This window comes from Dreissena polymorpha, chromosome 4, assembly GCF_020536995.1.
Source record: "Dreissena polymorpha isolate Duluth1 chromosome 4, UMN_Dpol_1.0, whole genome shotgun sequence".
In the NCBI taxonomy this organism is placed as follows: Eukaryota; Metazoa; Mollusca; class Bivalvia; order Myida; family Dreissenidae; genus Dreissena; species Dreissena polymorpha.
The window spans coordinates 46,914,889-46,937,881 of NC_068358.1; the positions used below are offsets into that span (position 1 = coordinate 46,914,889).

Below are 22,993 nucleotides of genomic sequence, written 5' to 3' on the forward strand. Positions count from 1 at the left end.
CACACTTCGATCATGGGGTTTTACAACCAGATTAACATCATAAAACATTGCGGGTGCATGCCTGAGGGCAATGGACCATTACATTTGCGTTATTGAGTAAATAACCTTGTAAACCGGTATTAAGCAATGGTTTCGCCCGATATCATAAGCGTTATGACAATTACCAGGGGTAGGGCCAATTAACAGTTCAATTATCTACCGCAATGGTTCTACCCCTTCTCAGTAAAATAACTGTGACAAATACTAAATGTTTCAAATTGTGATGCACCCTATGACAAGTTTTACGAACAATGGAAGGTGTTACACAACAACTATCGGAAATGAACAAACAAAGAATTCATAGTTTGCTTTTTTATTGCGTTAATTACAGGTTCATACAAGCGTGTATCGGTACATCACATGCTCATTTTTGAACTCGTTGGTCAAAGTACAACCTTGAAGTAGCTTTCTGTCAAATAAATTAAGCATTTACAATTATTTAAAATGCAGTGCAAACATGTATAACTGTAAATTATACTACAGTTGTATACGGCATGGTATTTTACAAGCGCGTGCTATTACTGGTAGTCGTTGATACAATTGGCGCTATTTTCGGACACTTCCATTTCCGACTCTAAGTTTTCGGACACCTGTATTTTGTTAATATTTTTCGTATCTAAGTTTTCGGACACGAAATTTTTTTATTATTTTTAAGTGTCCGAAAACATAGAGTAATTACGGTATAGTTTTATTTTGTTGAAATGTTGACTGTTCATCCAGTTAATGCTGTTTTCCGACCGAATTGTCTTTTTTTTGGGAAAAAATCTACCATTCTTCCGTGATTTTTGTCTTTGCAATAGAAAAGGATACACCATTTATAAACTCGACCATGCGCCTTGTCTAAAAAAACTTATCTTTGTGATATAACTTTAAAAAAACTGATGAACTAACCTCTCGCGCGTGGCTTTTGTTGTTATCTGGTATCGAAGTGCCATCTGTTATCAAAGTATCCGCATACCCAACGTGATACATGCGACGCAAAAAACACTATCGGTGTCGATCATTCAATACTACGGAATCCGGATAATACCATCTATAATCTAGACACTAGACACACGAACCGATACACGATATTTTTCGCGACATTCGCGGCGACGCACGATATTTTTCGCGACAGTCGCAGCGACGCACGATATTTTGCGCGACAGTCGGGGCGACGCACGATATATTTAACACGATATATCACCCTTGTGTAGGAAGCCCAAAAGACGATATATCGTGTTAAATATATCGTGCGTTGCTGCGACTGTCGCGCAAACTATCGTGCGTCGATAGGAAAATCGCTTTGAATGCCAATATAAATATTATAAAATTATTGTTTGCACTGAGTGCAGTTGTATTTATGCCGATAATTTATTTGATAAAGCATTATAAAAGGTATTTAAAAGGTAAAACAATACCAGCAACAAAAATTCCGTCTCATTAATGTATCAATAGACTGGACATTAATGTTTCTCGTCAATAATCTGGATAACCTATACATGATGATTACACATGTACTGAAAAGAAATCTTCTGGTTTCATATTGATGTCTTTCTTGAAGTTAAACGTTATCTACAAATCTGCAATCCTATTGGAAGTGATACAGATTATAATGAATATCTTAAAATTGATATTATTACAGCGATATTTGAACAGTACAAATATCGTGCGTCGCCGCGACTGTCGCGCAAAAATATCGAGTATCGCTTCGTGTGTCTAGTGTCGCGGTCTGAAATTAGACCGCGATAAACGAGATTCGGATAATATGCGCGATATTTGAATAATAAAATATCGTGCGTCGCCGCGACTGTCGCGCAAAAAATCGTGCGTCGCTTCGTGTGTCTTATTTCGCCCTTTGAACGCGAGACACGACACACGAAGCAATACACGATATTTTTCGCGACAGTCGCGGCGACGCACGATATTTTCGCGACACTCGCGGCGGCGCACGATATTTATTATTAATTTCAAGAAAAGCAGCCGACTACGACCATTTACGGGTGCGTTTTTGTATATTTTCCGTACCCGAGGTGTATTTATAGTAGAGGCTGTAGAACCCAAAATCAGTCTTAACCCGGACAAAATTATTTGAAACTTAAATTTTCTGAAAGGTTATAGCTTGTAGATTCTGAATTCACAAAATTCCCGAAAATTCTATTCCGGGAAACCTCAGAATCCAAGATGGCGTCCAAGATGGCCACCGTAAGTTAAAATCAGGGTAAAATCAGAAATATCACTATTTGAAAGGAATGATTAGTAATAGTATTATAAATACTCTTGTAAGTTATTGGCGTTAGATAAGCAAATTTTATCACCTCTCTTTAACATACTGGAGGTAAAAGGTCAAGGTCATATTAATGGTCAAAGGTCAAATTTTGAAGAAAATTACTAATTTTACCACAAAAAAGTTACGTTTGCAAGAGTAAATGGTGCATTCTGATAAAATAATCTTCACGGTAGTAGAGTACAAGTAAAACTTGTTTCTCTGCTGGAAGTAAAGCAATATCTGGTTACCAAGGTAACAGCCAGAATGGCTTCCAAGATGGCCGCCATCAACTATGTAGAAATAGAGGAAAATCGTAAATTTGACTCCTTGAAATCTATGATTGAGAATACAAACATAAATACTCCTATAACTAATTTACATTATAGCAACACATTTTATCCTTTTTAATTGTCATACTTGAGGTCAAGGTCAAGGTCAAAATCAAATTGAAGGTCACAATATCAATTTGGAAGGCAATTGCCTGTTTTAACACAAAGAAGTTGCATTTTAAAATGCATTCTGATGAACATATCATATTTATACTGTGGTAGAGAACAAGTAAAACTTGTTTTTTTCTAATGAGTAAATCTCTGGTTATCAAGGAGAGCAGCCGATTGGAACTTTATGAAAACGAATCATGTTTAAGGGCACCGGTTTTCAACAGAAAATATCTTCGGAATCCTTTTATCAGAATATAAACAAGTATAAAATGACTACACATGGAATAAAGTATGTCTCCTTTATTTTGACACATATGATATATTCGGATAACAATTATGTGCATTAAAAAACTACCCTAAAATACAACAGGTACTTTTTTTTAAATCTGTCGTTAAATATAACAATAGCCCACCCACTTACATAAAAATCAAGACTTCTTTTTTTCTGAGAATTTCTCTCAAAACTTTGTGATAAATGATCAGTTAAAGACTTCATGTTATAACATATTAATCTTGTTCTCATCTATATCAGAAAAAACTATATATATATATATGAAACAACGTTGACGCCGGAAATGCACGACGTCATATCCGTACATAATAAAACATATTGAAATAAAAAATGGCCGCTGATGAAGACCGTGAAGTCGAAAGCTTCGGCATAATATGAATACAGCGTTTTTGTTTAAATAATACAAGGCTTATAGAGACTCTGTTATATATATATATATATATATATATACCCGGTATATATATGCTTAAATATGTACTATCTAGTTTATTTGTTTAGTATTAATGAAAATAAAAAAATGGATATATATTTAATTGTATTTTTGTTTCATATAAACGCCATATTTCGGTACTATGCCGAAAGCTTTCGAATAATTTTGAGAATATTCATAATAAAAATATTATTTTATAGAAATAAACATTTTGATACACCACCTGCTGATAAATTCAAGCGATAGAATCTGTGTGCGAATAATTGTCAATTAATATTTGTATTTACCCTCACATTACACAGCATACTTACCGAATTGTTAATATTCAAAGATTTAGTTTTCTAATTATTTTCTAATTAACGCATTTATTAATAAAGAGAATGCCTGTCCTTATAATAACAATTCACAACACAATCTATAACACCCATAGGGTTATATATTTTTTAATAATTGGTTTAATAACGGCTTGTTACTGAGAACATAATTTCAATGAGATCCCTCAAGCGTGAGGTTAACATCTAGTTGACCTATGTGAAAGGTAAAAAAGTCTTTATTGTCATTTGACATGTTATTTGAAGGTGACGCATGGTATCTTTTCTTAATAATACTGCTATCAAGTTTTTATATGCATATACGAAGGTTTTGATTTTATTGGTTATAATGTGGTCACGTGTAAAAACGTATTATAATTTTGATATCAATCACGGGCAATTCTATAACAGTGATAGCGTACTTGCGGGATAAACAACTCAGCACCGTGTAGGATTTCTATTCATTTAATCTCGGAATCACGGATTTACTTATATACAGAGGATAACCGCCGGTAATCTATGTAAAAAGGGACTTTTATTCAGCGCAACGCGATCGTAACGCGGCGAACTTTGTGCAGGCCTATAACCAGACAGTTTGTTCCAGAGATTCAGGCTTTATCACTTAGGCATGTCAACAACGCCACCAGGGAAGGACAAAGGCATCATTCCTATGACCACAGGAGTTCAGATCCCGGCAGCGGTCGGCCTGGCGGTCCTAATTTTCATATCGATCACGGGCAATGCTATGACAGTGCTAGCTTACTTGCGGAATAAACAACTCAGGTCCGTGTACGATTTATATTTATTTAATCTCGAAATTACGGATTTACTCATATCTGCAATCAGTTTACCTTTTTACACGGTGTATACCCTCATGGAGAACACATGGCCGTTCGGACACGGATTTTGTGTGGTGTACCTCATGTGCGACTTCACGCTAGTTTTCCAATCAATGTTGTTAATGCTGATCATCAGTATAGATCGGCTACTACTAATCCAGATGGGACCCTCATACATGATCAGGATCACGAAGCGCGTGGCAATCGCCCAAGTCGCCGGCACCTGGCTTTTCTCTTTTCTGATGTTCTGCCCTTTAATCATCGCCTGGGATGTCTATGTTGGCAACTCGCTCGCAGAGGACATGGTCTGCGAAGCGAAATTCATGCACGACAGCGTCGTCGTAATAATCCATGCGGTCGTCGCGTTCATCATCCCATTCGTATGTATGACGTCAGTGAATGTCTTTATCTACGTTAAAATAAAGCAGCGCTTAATGATGAAACAGGCCGGGAATATTCCTGTGTCAACCATTAATCCTGATAATCAAACCGCGACAGCCGCCCCCAAACCTAGAACAGACCGAAATGAAAACAGACGACACCTGAAGGCGGCCAAGTTTCTCACCATGATTGTCGCGGCTTTTTGGCTCTTCTGGTCGCCCATGGCCTTTACAACTGTTCTCATATCTTTCTGGGACGATTGCTTGAACCAAAGCCTGTATGTGGTTTTCTACTATTTAGTCTGGGTGAAATCCTCCGTCAACCCGTTCCTGTATGCGTACAACAGTCCCAGGTACCGCATGAACTTCCAGCGATTCCTATCGTGTAATAGCAGGCATCAGTTTAGGAAAAGAGAACAGAACGTCGAGTCGGCAATCACAGTCCAAACCAGCCCCGATTGACGCGTATAGCCTGAGAATCAATCGGTAAATTCCGAGATCGGACAAAGCATGCTTAATTCAACTTCGCTTCAGTTTATTTTAATAAACGCTTCTTGTTTGCGTTCAGCAACTTGCGTGTGCTTCCGTCACTTATGTCAAAATTGTATTCGGTTTAAACAATACGTCTGTCACTCAGCTAACATATAGTTTAAATATGTATATAAAATGATCCTTTTATTTTATGAAGCGTTTTATTGACCTAATAATTCCTGTTTGAGAGCTGACATATCAAACTCGTTTAAGGTTTGTATCTAGAAATTGTTTTCTTGAAATGGAAAAAACAGACCAAATCATACAACCTTAAGTATTTACACTTAACAGACTTATATCTTAAATAGCTGTTTATACGTAATTTTTTTTCTTAAATTTCATAATGTTTAATTATAAATTATATTTATATTGTCATGTCATAAATACACTGCCAACACAAATACGTCGAAAAAATGGGAAAAATTGAAAACTAATTTAAGACGAATAATCAAAACTTGTTAACGATAGAAAAATTAAATCCAAGACCGTAAATGTCGCAGTATGCATGATAATCTTTTATTTCATAGCTTACCAGAAAAAAAAATGGAAAATCAAAAAAATGTATTGGATATCAGAGAAGTTTTATAAAGATGTCGTCGAGAAGCGCCTGTAGCTGGTACCCATCATGCTGCAGATACGGAAGGACGGAATGAGGCGTATCTAAATGTGGATAAACTCTACATTAACAAACAGCTCAACTATGGTTCGTTCTTTGTCAATTATGAGAGTTTTATACCATGTCTCTTAATGGAATGTAGAGAGATGAACATCCGACAAAAATAAGTCAATCGATTTTGTCAATTTGATCTGTGAGTAAGACATATTATGACTTAGTGAATCATGGACATACAGAAACTTAACATTTGCATTCCATATCCGTATCCAAACCATATCTATTATTTTCGAAAATCGCCGATCAAAACGACCAAGTTTTAACCTGATTGTTTTAATACTGAAACATTATCGGTTGTTCTATCTGGTTTAAACTCGATCAGATTTGTATTTAGATATTAATGCTTGTATTTGTTGTATAGTTGTTTTGTTCGTTTATTTTCACCCAACTTGAGCAAGATATTGTATTATTCTATAATCAATCGGAAATATGTCTATTCTTTTCCAAAATCGCCGATCAAAACGACCAAGTTTTAACCTCATTGTTTTAAGATTGAAACATTATCGGTAGTTCTATCTGGTTTAAACTCGATCAGATTTGTAAAGTATAGTTGATTTGTTCGTATATTTTCACCCAACTTGAGCAAGATATTGTATTATTCTATGATCAATGGGAAATTTTTGTAGCTGGTGACCAATCTAGTAAAACTAGTAGTTAACCAGATAATATCCAATTTGATCCAAGTATAGGTGTTGATGACTCATTAACATACCCTCTGATTTCTCGTGAATACACTTCAAACCGTTTCGGTGTTTACTTGATACGTGAATAGCGACATATCAGCTGATAATAGTCGATGGCCGAGCGAAGGGTGATATTGCACTTGCATGACCCATAACGGTACGAGCGAAGTATATGGAACGCCAATGCTGCCTTCTGATGGCACTGGTCTTTATGTTCTTTGCATTTACTAAGTTGTTTTGTGTAAACTACATTTTGTCCTGTAGAAACATCATTTCGTTCTGTGCATTTGTCATTATGTTGTGTGCATTTGTCATTATGTTGTGTGCATTTGTCATTATATTGTGTACATTTGTCAGTATGTTGTGTGCAATTGTCATTATGTTGTGTGCATTTGTCATTATGTTGTGTGCATTTGTCATTATGTTGTGTGCAATTGTCATTATGTTGTGTGAATTTGTCATTATGTTGTGTGCATTTGTCATTATGTTGCGTGCATTTGTCATTATGATGTGTGCATTGTCATTATGTTGTGTGCATTTGTCATTACATTATGTTGTGTGCATTTGTCATTATGTTGTGTGCAATTGTCATTATGTTGTGTGAATTTGTCATTATGTTGTGTGCATTTGTCATTATGTTGGGTGCATTTGTCATTATGTTGGGTGCATTTGTCATTATGTTGTGTGCATTTGTCATTATGTTGTGTGCATTTATCATTATGTTGTGTGTATTAGTCATTATGTTGTGTGCATTTGTCATTATGTTAGGTGCATTTGTCATTATGTTGGGTGCATTTGTCATTATGTTGGGTGCATTTGTCATTATGTTGTGTGCATTTGTCATTTTGTTGTGTGCATTTACTAATTCGTTCTGTACTAACGACATTAGGTTTTGTGCATACATCATTTCATTATGTGCCAACGTCGTTATCATGTTCGGATACGTTACACTGGGCAATAAAAGAGAGAGCACCGGTGTGCACTAAAAAGGTTACATCCCAGTAGAAACGGGCGAAAAAAAAGTTGCAAAAACAGTCGAGTTTGACTTTTGACAAGTGTTTTCTTGGTTCGTACATGACATATCTTTTTTATTGCACAAATCGACTCCGCTTAGAATGGCCTTTAAGAAAAGGTATAATTATGGGCATTAATGTTGCATTTATTTTCGCTCAAAGATGTCGCTTTTACATTGAATTATATAGGGAAACTATTTAGTATATCGTGAACTAACCCCATTGGAAGGCGCTCTCGCAGCTGTTGGCCTTAGCGCCATTTTACCGAGATTGATAGGCGAAAAAATTGATTTAAAGATAATGAAAGAAATGTCGGATTGTGAATTTAGTAGAATCGGAGTGGAGACCATTCGGGATTGCTTAAGGTTGCGACAAATAGCAACTGGTGGTAGTGATACAGTTCATACAATCCACAGTAGCACGCCAGCACCATCAGCAACAGGAAATTGTAATCAAGATAAATTTTACGAAGAAATTTAAATTTGATGTTAAAAGTTTTTTTTCAATAATTATAATATATGAAAGTTACATCCCTGGTTTTCGTCTAATACTGCCATAATTTGTTACATCCTTTTGTTCTAGTCATTCTCAGGGGCGTAAACATGCGGTGTGTACACCTAAATACAGCAATGTATACATTTCTACGTAATGTGGCGAAATGAGGCGTAATGCTGTATGAAGAATGTGGGGAAGTTCGTGTAGTGTATATATCTCTCAGTTTCTGGCCAAGAAATGAAACTAAAGTGATTTCCAACAAATTAATTCATAATAAACGTGCTCATTTCGGTCTCAGATTTTACAATTCATTCTAATGTTGAAGACCTTAGACCTTCTAGATCTACGTAATGTACAAGAAAAATAACGGATGTAAATAATTAATTGATATAAGTTAAGGTTTTATTCTTCAAACGTGTAAAAGTCAAAATAGATTAATACCTAAATGTTTGTCAATTCATTTTAAGTTAGTTTTTTTCTTTCAAATTGAGATAAGTCCGGGGTTAATTATAATTAAAGCTACAGCTCCCGCTACAGCTATCTAAATATATTCATAGAAATATAAAATATATATCACTTATCAGTATAGATCTAGTAGTGCCTTATTAGTATTACACATTTTTCTCATCGTAATATATTTTACTATTTCTACTTTTTCTTGATGAATTGCTTTCACTTTTATGACCTCGATAATAGGCAAAGATTTTACTTTTTTTATTTCAATGTGTTATAATGAAATTCATCAGTAGGGGTTATCATATCAATTAAGATAATTGTTTCTATAATATTTGTATATTTTACAACGTTTTCTTTGCATTTATATTCTGATGAAAATATATTATTCACGGTAGTTTTTTTTTAATTCTATTTACCCGCATGAAAAGTAGCCAACTTGGCTATAGAAAAGGCTTGATAGGGTACATGATATATGTATTGGGATATATACAATATAGAAAAAAAAACTTCTTAACATCAAATTTAAATTTTCTTCGTAAAATTTATCTTGATTACCAAGAAAGAACTTGTCAAAAGTCAAAATCGACTGTTTGTGCAACTTTTTTTCGGCCGTTTTCTAGTGGAATGTAACCTTTTTCAGTGCACACCGGTGTTCTCTCTTTTATTGCCCAGTGTAACGTATCCGAACATGATAACGACGTTGGCACATAATGAAATGATGTATGCACAAAACATAATGTCGTTAGTACATAACGAAATAGTAAATGCACACAACATAATGGCAAATGCACACAACACAATGACACATGCACACAACATAATGACAAATGCACCCAACATAATGACAAATGCACACAACATAATGACAAATGCACACATAATAATGACAAATGCACACAACATAATGATAAATGCACACAACATAATGACAATTGCACACAACATAATGACAAATGCACACAACATAATGAAAAATGCAACCAACCTAATGACAAATGCACACAACATAATGACAAATGCACCCAACATAATGACAAATGCACACAACATAATGACAAATGCACCCAACATAATGACAAATGCACACAACATAATGACAAATGCACACAACATAATGACAATTGCACACAACATAATGACAATTGCACACAACATAATGTAATGACAAATGCACACAACATAATGACAAATGCACACAACATAATGACAAATGCACACAACATAATGAAAAATGCAACCAACCTAATGACAAATGCACACAACATAATGACAAATGCACCCAACATAATGACAAATGCACACAACATAATGACAAATGCACCCAACATAATGACAAATGCACACAACATAATGACAAATGCACACAACATAATGACAATTGCACACAACATAATGACAATTGCACACAACATAATGTAATGACAAATGCACACAACATAATGACAAATGCACACAACATAATGACAAATGCACAGAACGAAATGATGTATGCACCTAACAAAATGTCGTTAGTACAAAACGGGTTGGTAAATGCACACAACATAATGACGAATGCACAGAACGAAATGATGTATGCACCTAACAAAATGTCGACAGTACAAAACGATATTGCAAATGCACATAGCATAATAAAAAATGTACAGAACAAAATGATGTTTCTACAGGACAAAATGTAGTTTACACAAAACAACTTAGTAAATGCACCTAACACAAAGACCAGTGCCATCAGAAGGCAGCATTGGCATTCCATAGAAGTAGGTTATTTTATTACACGTCGTAACAATTTTGATTTTCTTGCCAATTTTGTCACTGATGAGTTTTCATCATTTTCTAATTATGCTCCATGCGCCTTTCTTAAAGTGATTACTGTTAGCCGGACCGTCACTGGTAAAAAGTAGATTATCGTATTATTAAATTGATAACAAATATTAAAAATTCTTGAAAAGCGTTGTAACAAGTAATTTAGATACCTTAATACATGCTTTAAACATTGAAATCCACGAACATGGAGATATTGAACGTCTTACGTCGATATTTACACATACTACATATTATTATAACTTTTTATGCAAATACGGTACAACTTATTTCTCAAAAATATAACGTGTTTATCGAAAAAATAGCTTTCAAAATAAAAATAACTAAAAAAGAGTGGTTTGACGAGGAAAGTTTATGTAAATATTCATTAGATAAATAAGCCGTTAGGCATAATAAAAATACGCTATCGGGCGCTGATAGAGCGGCACTACATATAAATATATTTTTTAATAAATATCATATTATAATTATATATATGTCGGAAGTCGGAAAACCGGTAAAATGATAATGGCTCTCGTTAGATAAACAATCTAAGGCGAAAGAATGTTGGAACATATTTAAATCGCGAAAAAACATGTATCCCAAAGCTAAGCACTCAACTTTGCGATATCTATATTAGCAATTGCCGGTCAGCACTAATAGACTTTAGGTTGCTTGATGAATACAGAGAATTTAAACATAATTTTGAAAAATTAGCATATATGACAGTTGGAAAATAATCCAAAATATACAAATATCTAGGAAACATGTGTAGACAAAAGAGGAAATGTTACCTCTGCGATCTAAATGATAGTAGAGACGAATGTCATTTTGTTCTTAAGTGTCTCGTGTATACACATACTATATTCGAAAAAGAATATTTCCAAAGTAGTTCTTTACCCATCCAAGTAAGCTGAAATATAAAAGCGAAATCAAAACGAATGTAAACAAGTCGGCAACATAATGGCATAAAGCCTTGCAATTAAAAGTATATACATAAATACAGATTAAAATTTAATATTCGGTCACTTATGTACGTACATTTATAAGTACTCTTATTGTTCACACGTCCTTCTCTTTTTGAATGATTTTATGTAAGTGCGTGTTTTATACAAAATATTTAAAGAATTGTTTAATAGTAGCTTATGAAATTGTGTCGCGTGTGTTGTTTAAATCGTCCAATAGTATTATATATATATATAATAGAAGTAACGAACATAGTAATTATCCAAACACTGTCCTATTATAGTTTTCTTCCGACCATTACATAAACAACTGTTTTTCTATAATTTTAGCTATATTACTGTCCAGAACTTGTTAATAATTGTGTATATATACCAATACTACGTGTATGTAGACTTTGAGTCCGTTTCAGTAAAAATTTAACTAACCAAATATTTGAGAAGGATATCTTTGTAAATAAACATGGGTTTATCACACAAAAGCGAGTTTTTCAGAATATATCTCCATATCTTTTATTAGAAAGGTACATGCTTATACTTGTTACTAAAACATTACATCCAGAGAGAAAAAATTAACTTATCTTTAAATATCTATTATTAGCCCATGCTTATGCAAAAAGTATCATCATCCCGGTCAATATAATGGATCTGACTAAAACATTTTATTAACTGCATTTTCGTTTTACCTTTGACGCTCTCACTCTAATAATGCTGAAACTGGGTCGATATATTTATATTAGCATGTTATGTTAAAATCTAGCATGTCTCATTCTATGAATTTTTGAATTGTACATTAGTAAAACGGTAGATTGTAATGCTTAATAAATGTGTTGTTCTGTTCTGTCATTAAAATCGTTTAACGTAATATGCGTATCAATGAATGATTATTTTTTTATTAATTACGGCCTTTGTCGTTAACCGCCGAATTGTAACAGTAGCTTTCTACTTTATTATGATTTTATTAAATATATTTAAAAGTAAGTATACTCTTAAATAACTATTGAGAACTACACGGAAAAATCTAATCAGTCGATAGCATGTAATGACCGATAACGGTTAGAAAAGTAGTGCTATAATAGTAGATTATAAATGAAACTTACAAACAAGACCAGTAGATATATTAATGCCGGAGGGTAATATTGAATCGTAATAAAATCTACAAGCAATAAAAAGATGGTTGTAAACAAATTATCAACCTAGCATGTATGAATTTTATTAATTTTCTCCCCTACAGTCGTAAATCAGTCTGCAATGAAAATAAATATATATAATTAATAAACTGCCTGGAACAATGTTTTAATACAAACACAATGTTTAAGAGGCGATCAAGAAGATGATTACATTTTTAAGGTCGAAAGGTCGAACGCAATTTGTGATGAAAGTATGGTAATACATCAAAGCACCGATAGGCGTCTTTCACTCCTCCATAGTAACCATCTTCACGACTTGCAAGGTGAAATGTAGACACGTTCTTTATATATAGCGTAAAACAAATGTTCTACAAACCAACAGGATTACCGACTGATGGACAGACGCCAAGTAATAAGCGTCCTTTTCTTTAGAGGCTGGGCATAGTAATGTTTCATCTACCAAATTGTCTCAATTCAGCATGTAATAAGCAACTTGACCAATCACCTATGTGACCTTGATTTTGACCTTTGGTGTAGAAAGACGGGCAATATACTCGACATGATGTCTCAAAATTTTGGTAAATCGTGGTTATTTAATTTTTAAGATCACGTTATGCATAAGTTTCATAACGGCCCTTCCGAGCTGATACAGCACGGAAGAGAGGCAACGAATGTAGCATTGACGGCAACATGCCAATAGATCTGGGAGGAGAAGAAGTGGCCCAAAGAGTGGACCCAGTCATCGGTAATACCCCAACCAAAAAAGGCTACCTCAAGTTGTGCGAGGACAACCACACCATCGGTTTAATCAATCATCCAAGCAAAGTAATGTAACGCATCATCCTTAATCGATTGAAAGGTAAGGCCGAGGGCGGAGCACAGTGGAACAGATCTTCAACTGCAGAATCATCATCTAGACACACCTGCAATTCCAACGTGACCTCTTCCACACCATCTTCGACTTTAAGAAAGCTTTCGACCGCGTGTGGCATAATGGCCTATGGCATGTTATGAGTGGATTTAAAATTGACGACGGACTGGTGCAAGTTATTTAAGAACTCTACGAAAACGCCATACGTGTAGTATTTCTCAATGGGAAGCAAGGGGCTTCTTCCGGATATTAGTGGGCGTCTGTCAGGGATATCTGCTTTCTCCTGCCCTGTTCAATTTTTTCCTTGAAAAGATAATGCAGAGACTCTCCATGACCACCCCACCTCTTTCTCCATCGGTGGAAGACCCATCTCCAACTTGAGATTCGCTGATGACATTGACCTCATGGGTAACACCAGTTGTGAACTTCAAGATCGCCCCAACATACTTTATGAAACAGCAAGAGCATACGTGATTGAGGTCAGCATGGGGAAGTCGAAGATCGTGGTAAACAGCAAGACCAACACTAGTGAAGACTTCACCATGAACGACGAGAAGCTAGAGAAGTGACCAACTTGAAGTACGTAGGCGTAACCATGTCCAAGAATGGAACCAGTGCCGCTGCGGTCTGAATAAGAATTGCCATGGCAACCGCAGCGATGGCCAGACTGAGCAGGTTGTGGACAAGCAGTTCCATAAACTCACCCACCAAGTACAGACTCTACAAGTCCCACGTAGCCTCACGGCTGCTAGACATGAACGCTTCACGCGGACACAGAACGCATGATACAGGCATTTGAGCATACATGTCTCTGAAGACTATGCGCATGTCATATACGGGGCACAAGATCAACGAGTTTGTCCGGAACCTGACTGCAAAACTTGTTAGTCCACAAGAGCCCCTATTGGCGATCGTCAAACGACGAAAGTTGGCTTGGTTTGGACGAGTCACAAGGCACGACTCTCTGTGCAAGACTGTTTTACAGGGCACGCTTGAGGGAAGTCGACGTCGAGGCGGTCAGAAAAGCTGGATGGATAATGTAAAAGAGTGGATGAATTACTCTCAGCAGCACACAACAGAGGATTTATTTATCGTCGTCCCTCATTTTCCCCCAACGGCCAAACCGGTCAAGGGATTGATGATGATGATGACTACGATGACGACGACGACGATGACGACGACGATGATGATGATGATGCTGCTGAGGCCGTATTTTAGAAGTTTTTACCTCTGAGTTTGACCTTGATATTTAAGGTAGGGAGATGTGCTTTCTGACTTCATATGACATTTGACCTTTAATTGACCTAGACCAATGGGGTTACAATTTAAGGATCACTTTAGGATGTATACAGATTTAAGCAATTGGTTTCAATAATAAATATTATTATTAAATTGAGTTCGTAATACCGTTAATTGATTTCGGGACCAGCTGTCGTTATTGCTGATAACTTATTAATCCTCTGCACTCATCGGCAAATGACGCTGAGGTTGTTTGGCCAGATTGAAGGAAACCGCGACGAGTTTAATAACAACTATTTCAAAACGACAGAGCACTGCGCAGCGCCCAGGTTATTGATTGCTTTCAAAGATATACCTTATAGAAGTGATAAAACAACACTTTCGTCCTTTTTATAAAAAAGCAACGAGTTTCGTGTGAGCGCGCATTCGCGGACTAATAAAGCCAAGAACCTAGCATTTCAGGGCCTCGAAAAAAATAACTGTCCAGTGGTGAAAGTATAGAGGTTCCTTAAACCAGACCAGTCTCCGATTATACAAACTGTTTCGCATACAACAAAGTTCGTCAGGCTCTGCATAATATTAAAAGAAAAATAATCAGGTTCAACAGTACCGGGGCTGAGAAATCCAAGATAATGTCAAAGATGGCCGCAAAAAAGAACGTCATTGGTATAGGTATACATACATACAAGGAATCATCAAAAGTTAGTATTTACGGTCCTTCTTTTTAGATTTAACTGGTACTTATAAATCAGACATAGAGTTAAATTTAATATTTAATTGCAAACCTGCAACTATTTATACTTCAGACATTTGTTTCTCTCATTTCATCTTAAACGAAGGGATAGGGGGGGGGGGGGTATTTATGGTAATGTATTTAATAACTTATACCAAAATAAAAGTGTTTTCTTCTTTGTGTTTATTCTCTTTTTATCAGTATCAACTAGTTCATCAACAAAAAACAATTAACTAGCACAATCGTCTTAAATTATTTAAATGGTATCACTTTATAATTTAAATAGCTTCAAACGTGTGTTCTAACCTAAAACTGTTTTCCAAACATGGTCCCTGTGGATATACTTTCCATCATTTCTTAACATTATCTTATAATAAACGAGTTTGTTTATACGGTCTGGACGATAATGTACATAACAAGGGGTCACGCTGATGAAAACACTCATTTTTATATCTTTATATCTTTTTAGCAAAGGCTATTGGAATATGCACATATTCTTTAACTTATTGTAGCTTATTGTGAACAAAAAGTCCATACTATCAGAACATTTTTTATTCTGAAATAGGCGAACGAGTATAGAACAAGATAGTCAAAAATAAACTTCCTGTTAACGTATAAAGGAAAACAAATATTCTGTCAATATTATTGAGTCAATTAAATTGACAATGATATTGTGTGTGGATGGGCGGCTTTAGTTTTCTAGAATATTAATGTTTTTTACCAATATTCCAAATGCTTATCTAAAGAACAGTTGACTGTTGCACTCGTAGTGGTTAAAAGCACGATGGAAACCCGGTAGAATATCGGTGTGACACCTTCGAAGACAAAATCACCAAGGGGCAACTTTTACTGGAAAACAGCGTTTTATTTGTTGTAAAAACTGTCATCCCAATCGTGATAATACATCAAGAGGTAATAGGAGAAGCTTTTCTTTAGTTAAGAATATCGACTCAGCAGACACGGGTAACTATCTCTATATCATATAGACTTAGACTTTGCATCGAAAACAAATGACACAACCATGATCAATCGATTGACCGCTGTATCACAGGAAAAAGGATTGCCTTACTAAGTACTATCAATAAAATGCAAATGTACATAATAGCTAGACACAAGCAAACGTTGTGTCCTAACTTCCAACCTATAAAAAAAGCTTATATACGAATTTTGAAGAGAGGCTTAAAATGAATTTGAGCACAACATTCAGGTTGAAACACATTTTTTTCCAGTTTAAGAGACAGATTCTAACAATTAGCCTATGATGAATAGTGTATAAGTGCACAATTTACAAGATAATTTATTTAAATAAACTTCTCAAATCAACCGGGCCTGAGATATATTTCTTTCGCAGTAATGGTAAATCTGATCTTGTTAAATCGTCACATAAGTCCATCAGTGAAGCCATGCGAGACGTGAAACAATTTGAACAACAAATTATAGACGAAAATGACGGCTCTTATGAATAACTCCAAGAAAAAGACAATGATACAGATAAGTGACTTGTACACAAAGCAATTGGCAAACTGCTTCGAAGAATTATAGACAGACACTCACGCAGGACTTTGTGACTGGGGGGGGGGGAGGGGGGGGGGGGCTAACCGGGGACGGTGCGGGAGCACTATTCATGGTAAATTTAATGCTTAAAAACTTATTTTGAAATATACATTTATGGAATATAACAAGTAAATCAGCATCTTTCGTAAGTCTAAAGCTTTAAACAAATTCAAACCAATGTTTAAAGCATTAAATTTCAGAAATGTATGATGTTTGATGAAGAAAGCAAGCAAACTTTGAAAATCAAAAACCTTTCTTAAGAAATGTATTATAAAGTATGACTGACATATAACCATTATACTATTTTCTCTTTGAATTCAAACTTCCTCTAAAGTTTTAAAGTTAATTCCTCGTAAAATGTTTATAAGCTATTACACAGTTTTACTTTCACCATCATCAACACAGATAAACCATCAAAATCGTCTACAATCAGATTGAATCTTGAATTTTTTTCTATAATAACCGTTTTCCGTAAGTTTTTGACGAAACTATTTAAGATATTGAGCTGATTTTGGTATGTTAGTCTACCTTCATGGCCATCAGATAAAGTGTGAAATTCGTTTTGGACGATTGATATTTGGCAAAATTATGGGCATTGAACTTAAATTTTTCTCAATAAAAACCGTTTTCCTGACGTTTTTTGTTTCGAACACTTTCTGAAATTATGAAATGAGCTGATTATTATGCCCCCGGTAGGTTGGCAAATAGCACCGTCCGTCCGGCATTTCATTTTACAAACTCTTATCGAAGCGCTTTAAAATATTGACCTTATATTTGATGTGTGAGTCTACCTACATGACTTACGGATGAAGTATGACTTTCGTTCCGGACTTTTGACTTTTGGCGAAATTATTGTAGAAATAAGACTTTCCAGGTCTTATTAATGCCAATTATCCATATCACCTCTCTAATTGCTTCCATTATTACTTGTTTTTCACAAATTATTAACGTCAGCATTTTTCAGACCTTCGACCTCCTGTACCATTTGCTTCCATTCACTGCTTCTCTGCCTTTGGCCATTCAAAATACGTTTTACATTTACCATCGATAGATGAAGCATTAAGGATCACAAGGGGCAATTGACTTATCAGGGATGTGTGTACAAGGCGATAAGAAAACATTGCCTAGGAGCTTATGTCCAATGGCGAGTAAAATAGCACTAATTGTTTATCAGGACAATCAGACACATCTCCTTTTCTAGTGAAAGTCTACTGTGGGCCCTTTCATGAGAGAAAATTTGCAGTAGGTCCATTATTTAAAAAAAGTCTAACTTGACAACCAGCTGGGGGCCGGGCCTCAGGGCCCCTTGTACTGCATAACAAACAGGTTTTTATTTCCATACACAGACTCATATATTTTCTAAGAACAAACAACAAATTATACCATATCAACAATTTTGCACGTGATCAACCTCATATAGACTGTAAGCCAGATTTCTGCTGGTAGCGTTCATGTCGGCGCCGGTTCTCGGAGTTACGGCGGCTAGCGCCGACCGGAAGTGGCCCCACCGGACGCATATGCTACTGATGTCCTCCTGCAGAGCAAACAGGGCCGCCTCATGGCAAACGGACACCACCTGCGAAAGAGGTCATAAAGTGTTAGAAATCTATAATGTTATGTAAATATGGTGTTCTTAGAGCGTAGAGCATGAGCGACGCAATCTCTAGTGCGATGTGTTAAGACATAACAAACAAGCCTGGTAAATATTCCAAAAACATTAAAAGCATTTATTATATACCGTTTCGGTCTTGTGTTTATTTAATACCAAACAGTTCAAGAACTATTTAATGTCGAGTAAAGCATGCTTATTGTGGAATAACGGTACTTGACGAATCCGGGAAAACATTTGAAATTTAACGAGTACGATAAATTTTGAATTAAACATGCACTACTAAAAGCATTAAATTTTAATTAACAACATAATTACGTTCACTTTCTTTGAAAAACCATGTATCTTTCAAGATTAATAGACATTTTCACTTTCTTTTAAATAGCGGTCGATTGATACAAATTTTGCAAGAGTCTTAAAGTATAAAGTCGTTTTATTATTACGTCAAACCACAAACAAACTCAGAACTCTGCTGCAAAGTCATACAGCAATCACGACAAGTATTGTCGATTTATTGGTGATTAACCTATTCCATTTAATGTGAGAATGCTGCAAAACCATACTAGTTGCCGGTGTGGTAGCTCATTTTATCTTATTCAGAAAGGCGACAATCAATTTATTAATAATTTTATGAGCACTTGCGCGAGTGAAAATTGTTACTTGGTAAATTAAACGCGTTTATTGATACATCTTCATAAAAACAAAACTGTTCAAGACGGCGTTCCTAGTTGTTACCTCTGCTCCCGAATACCCATCCGTGTGGTCCGCTAGCGAGTCCGGGGTGACGTCGTGTGCAGTAGGCATCGTCCTCAGATGGAGAGCAAAGATCGGTCGCCTTGCGTCAAGATCGGGAAGGGGTACGGTACAACACGCGGTCGAAACGTCCGGGGCGCAATAAGGCCTGCAGTGTACGGTAACACGTTTCGAATATACGATTGCTTGTCAGTTCAGATAACGTTATAGTTTTATTTACATCATAAATAACGTATATTTATATAATTAGTTAGTTTAAACCTATTTATTTTAGCTCGATTGCATCGAAAGCCTAAGGCTTATATGAACGCTCTCGAGTCCGTTTCCTGGGCCTAGAACCAGTACTTGGTGTCTTTGGGGGAGATCTAAAGAACGCTCCCACGGTGGGGATCGAACCCGTGACCTCCCGGTCGCTAGGCGGACACCATATCCATCTATATTTATATAATTGGTTTGACGGACATCAGTGAACTAAGACGGTAACACTTTGCAGAAACACAGTTCTCGTAAAGGAGTGTTGTTTTCTACAAAATATATATACTTTCATTTATCGCATTTTTTTAGACTTTTACCATCATGACAAAATACATATCAAAACGTTAATTTTAGCAGGAATATGTTAATCATAAGACATATATACATAATTATATGAGTCGCGTTCTGAGAAAACTGGGCATAATGCATGTGCGTAAAGTGTCGGCCCAGATTAAACTGTGCAGTCCGCACAGGCTAATCAGGAACGACACTTTCCTTGCTTTGATGGTATTTTTCGTGAAAGGAAGTCCCTTCTTACCGAAAATCCTGTTTTAGCGGAAAGTTTTGTCCCTGATTAGCCTGTGCGGACTGCACAGGCTTATCTGGGACGACACTTTACGCACATGCATTATGCCCAGTTTTTTTTTTTCAGAATACGGCTCATATATATAATTATATAATACGGCTAGGCACCAAAAAGAAAACATGGTTAAGATCATTATTAAACAAGAGGCCCGTGAGGGCCTGAATCGCTCTACTGCTATAAACATTGTGCAAGTTTGGAAAGAATAAGATGGAAACTGTGTACTTAATCGCGCAAACAAGTGTCACGTAATCGTTCATAGTTCATAGACGACACATAGTTACTAACAATGTTCATTACTCTTAAATTACCGGTATGTAGCCTATCATTCGATATCTCGTCATGCGCGAATTGCCAAGATGACGAGTTTTGCATTAACTCCCATTTTCTCGTGCTGAGCATGGGACAAGTCGGTCCCTCTCTATTTATGTTAATTTCTCTGCATAATACAGGATAAAATATTCAACAACACCATGTATCAGTTTCTAGTCCAATTTAATGTCTAACATACTTAATATTTTTGGTTATACAAATACAGTCTGATAGCTACATGATCGTATCTTTCTCGATCCGTACACCTCCAAGTCTAAACGCTAACTGCCTTGTTTCCCTCTGACATCTGCCCCGTGAAACTCAGTTATCTATCCCATTGGTCAGTGTTCTATGTGTATTTATTTCTAATTGGCTGAATTACAATCTGTAGAATACACTATTCAAGTATGCACACGTTAATGAGCGTTGTGGTACAAATAATAAATAATGCAAATACAGCCTAAGGCTTGTGTCAACAGCATTGTAACCCCTTTGTTGTTAATGCATACTCGCTACTGATATACTTGTCAATATTTCGTACATAAAGAAAACCCAAATATTTCACCCAATTTCTCATCATTATTTGACACAAGGAGAATTTTCTCAAATTCAAAGGGAGATTATTGTGTACTTATTTCTCCGATACTGCTCATATTCAATAGGGTTCAAGTCCTCATTGATATAAAGATACTGTGCAAATTTGGAAATAATTGGATGAAAACTGTGCAATTAATTGCGTAAACAAGCGGGATTTCAACATTTTCTCATATTCAAGGGAAAGTCATTCTGGACTTATTGCTTCGATATTGCTCTTTTTAAAAAGGGGGTTTGAGTCCTCATTGATACAAAGACACTGTGCAAGTTTGCCAAGAATTGGATGATTTTTTTCCTTAAGTACAAGGGGAGATAATTTTGGACTTATACTTCCGATATTGCTCATTTTCAATAGGGTTTGACTCATAATTCAGATAAAGACACTGTGCACGTTGGGAAACTATTGGATGAAAACTGTGGACTTTATTGCGTAAACAAGCCTTATTTCACATTTTTTTCAATTTCAAGGGGAGATAATTCTGGACTTTTTACTCTGATGTAACCCATTTTCAATAGGGTTCGAGTCCTCATTAATTTAAAGACACTGAACAAGTTTTAAAAGAATCGGATGAAAACTGTGGACTTTATCGCGTAAACAAGAAAAAGTCTAACGCACGCACATGACATAAGCTCTTCAGGCCTTCGGCAAGTAGAGCTAAAAACCAATGGATACACACATTTTTTTATATATTGTATATTCATTTGAAACCGCAAACAGTTAGAAAGATTAAAAAATAATATATAAATTTCCTTTTAACAAAGGATTCTGGTCGACGACATATATCCGAATCCGTCACAAGTAAAGACAGGAATAATGATGGAACGCGACATTTCAATGGCTGTTCGTTTTTTATAAACTACGGCGGATTTGAAGCACGTGTTAAATTGAAAATACATCACAATTATGCAGAGCTATTATGTGTTATCGGTTTTATTCATTACAATTGTATGCTGGTTTGACAAGATTGAACATAATGTACTCAAATAAACAGGTTTTCCGGTTATTGGTCTCTTCGCCCATTGGTCCTCAACCAGTACAATAATGGCTAAAGACGCAGACCTAGCTTAATAAATTTCAGCTTAAAATGCTTTATTGCTCTATCTAGACCTGTTTACGTTACTCAAAGTTCACAATCACAAAAGAGACATTTTAATATATTGAAGTCAGAACTCTCACCACCGACCTTGTCAATCATGTCGGGTCTATTGGTGGCCGCCACGATGGTCACGTGCTTGAGTCCCTCGACACCATCCATCTCTGTGAGCAGTTGGGCCAGCACGCGGTCTGCAACTTGACTTCCACCTGACGAGCTGACACACACAAAATGGGGCTTAGACGCAGGCGATTGTCTCAAAATTTCGTCGAGTTTTATTTTATTAGAAAGAAGTTAATAGTTTGTTGATTATATTATATGTATATGGTGGATTTATAGACACCATAATTTGCTTTCCAGCACACATTAAAAATAAGACCGTACAATGAATTTCAATTGCATGTGAAAGTTTCATACGTGCGTAAGTAGCATTAATAAGTAAAACAACATACATAATCGTGAAACACATTAAGATCACATGAAGCCTGATAAAAATTACCTATATTAAAACACATATAATCGAAACAGTCTCACTAAACAGTGGAGGGAAATGTGGACTATTTTTGCATGTTCATGTTCACGAAACATAGACACACATCATGGCCCAGTTACAATAACGACGCATTATCGGTAAATTTCATCCTAAAGACGAAATGTACTTGCAATAAACGCCCTAT

General features: G+C 35.8%; 2 protein-coding genes across 2 annotated transcripts; one reads left to right on the top strand and one right to left on the bottom strand.

Moving 5' to 3' along the window:
* The first annotated feature begins 4,760 nt into the window (after positions 1-4,760).
* LOC127878406 (muscarinic acetylcholine receptor M5-like) lies at positions 4,761-5,441 on the top strand. The gene has a single exon (XM_052424932.1). It carries the CDS (start codon positions 4,761-4,763, stop codon positions 5,439-5,441), a length of 681 nt encoding a protein of 226 aa, XP_052280892.1.
* A 12,981-nt stretch (positions 5,442-18,422) lies between these two features.
* LOC127876973 (ATPase family protein 2 homolog) lies at positions 18,423-19,606 on the bottom strand. The gene is made up of 2 exons (XM_052422528.1): positions 19,461-19,606; positions 18,423-18,692 (listed from the first exon to the last, which is right to left on the bottom strand). The coding sequence occupies exons 1-2, from the start codon at positions 19,527-19,529 to the stop codon at positions 18,504-18,506; spliced, it is 258 nt and encodes an 85-aa protein (XP_052278488.1). The 5' UTR covers positions 19,530-19,606; the 3' UTR covers positions 18,423-18,503.
* Positions 19,607-22,993: the final 3,387 nt, after the last annotated feature.

What these genes read in the sequence shown, in the direction of transcription:
- LOC127878406 (XM_052424932.1), top strand. Translation starts at nt 4,761, where the DNA reads ATGGGACCCTCATACATGATCAGGATCACGAAGCGCGTGGCAATCGCC.
- LOC127876973 (XM_052422528.1), bottom strand. Translation starts at nt 19,529, where the DNA reads ATGCCTACTGCACACGACGTCACCCCGGACTCGCTAGCGGACCACACG. An exon ending in ATGGGTATTCGGGAGCAGAG is followed by an intron (nt 18,693 to 19,460) that starts GTAACAACTAGG and finishes CCTCTTTCGCAG; the next exon opens with GTGGTGTCCGTTTGCCATGA.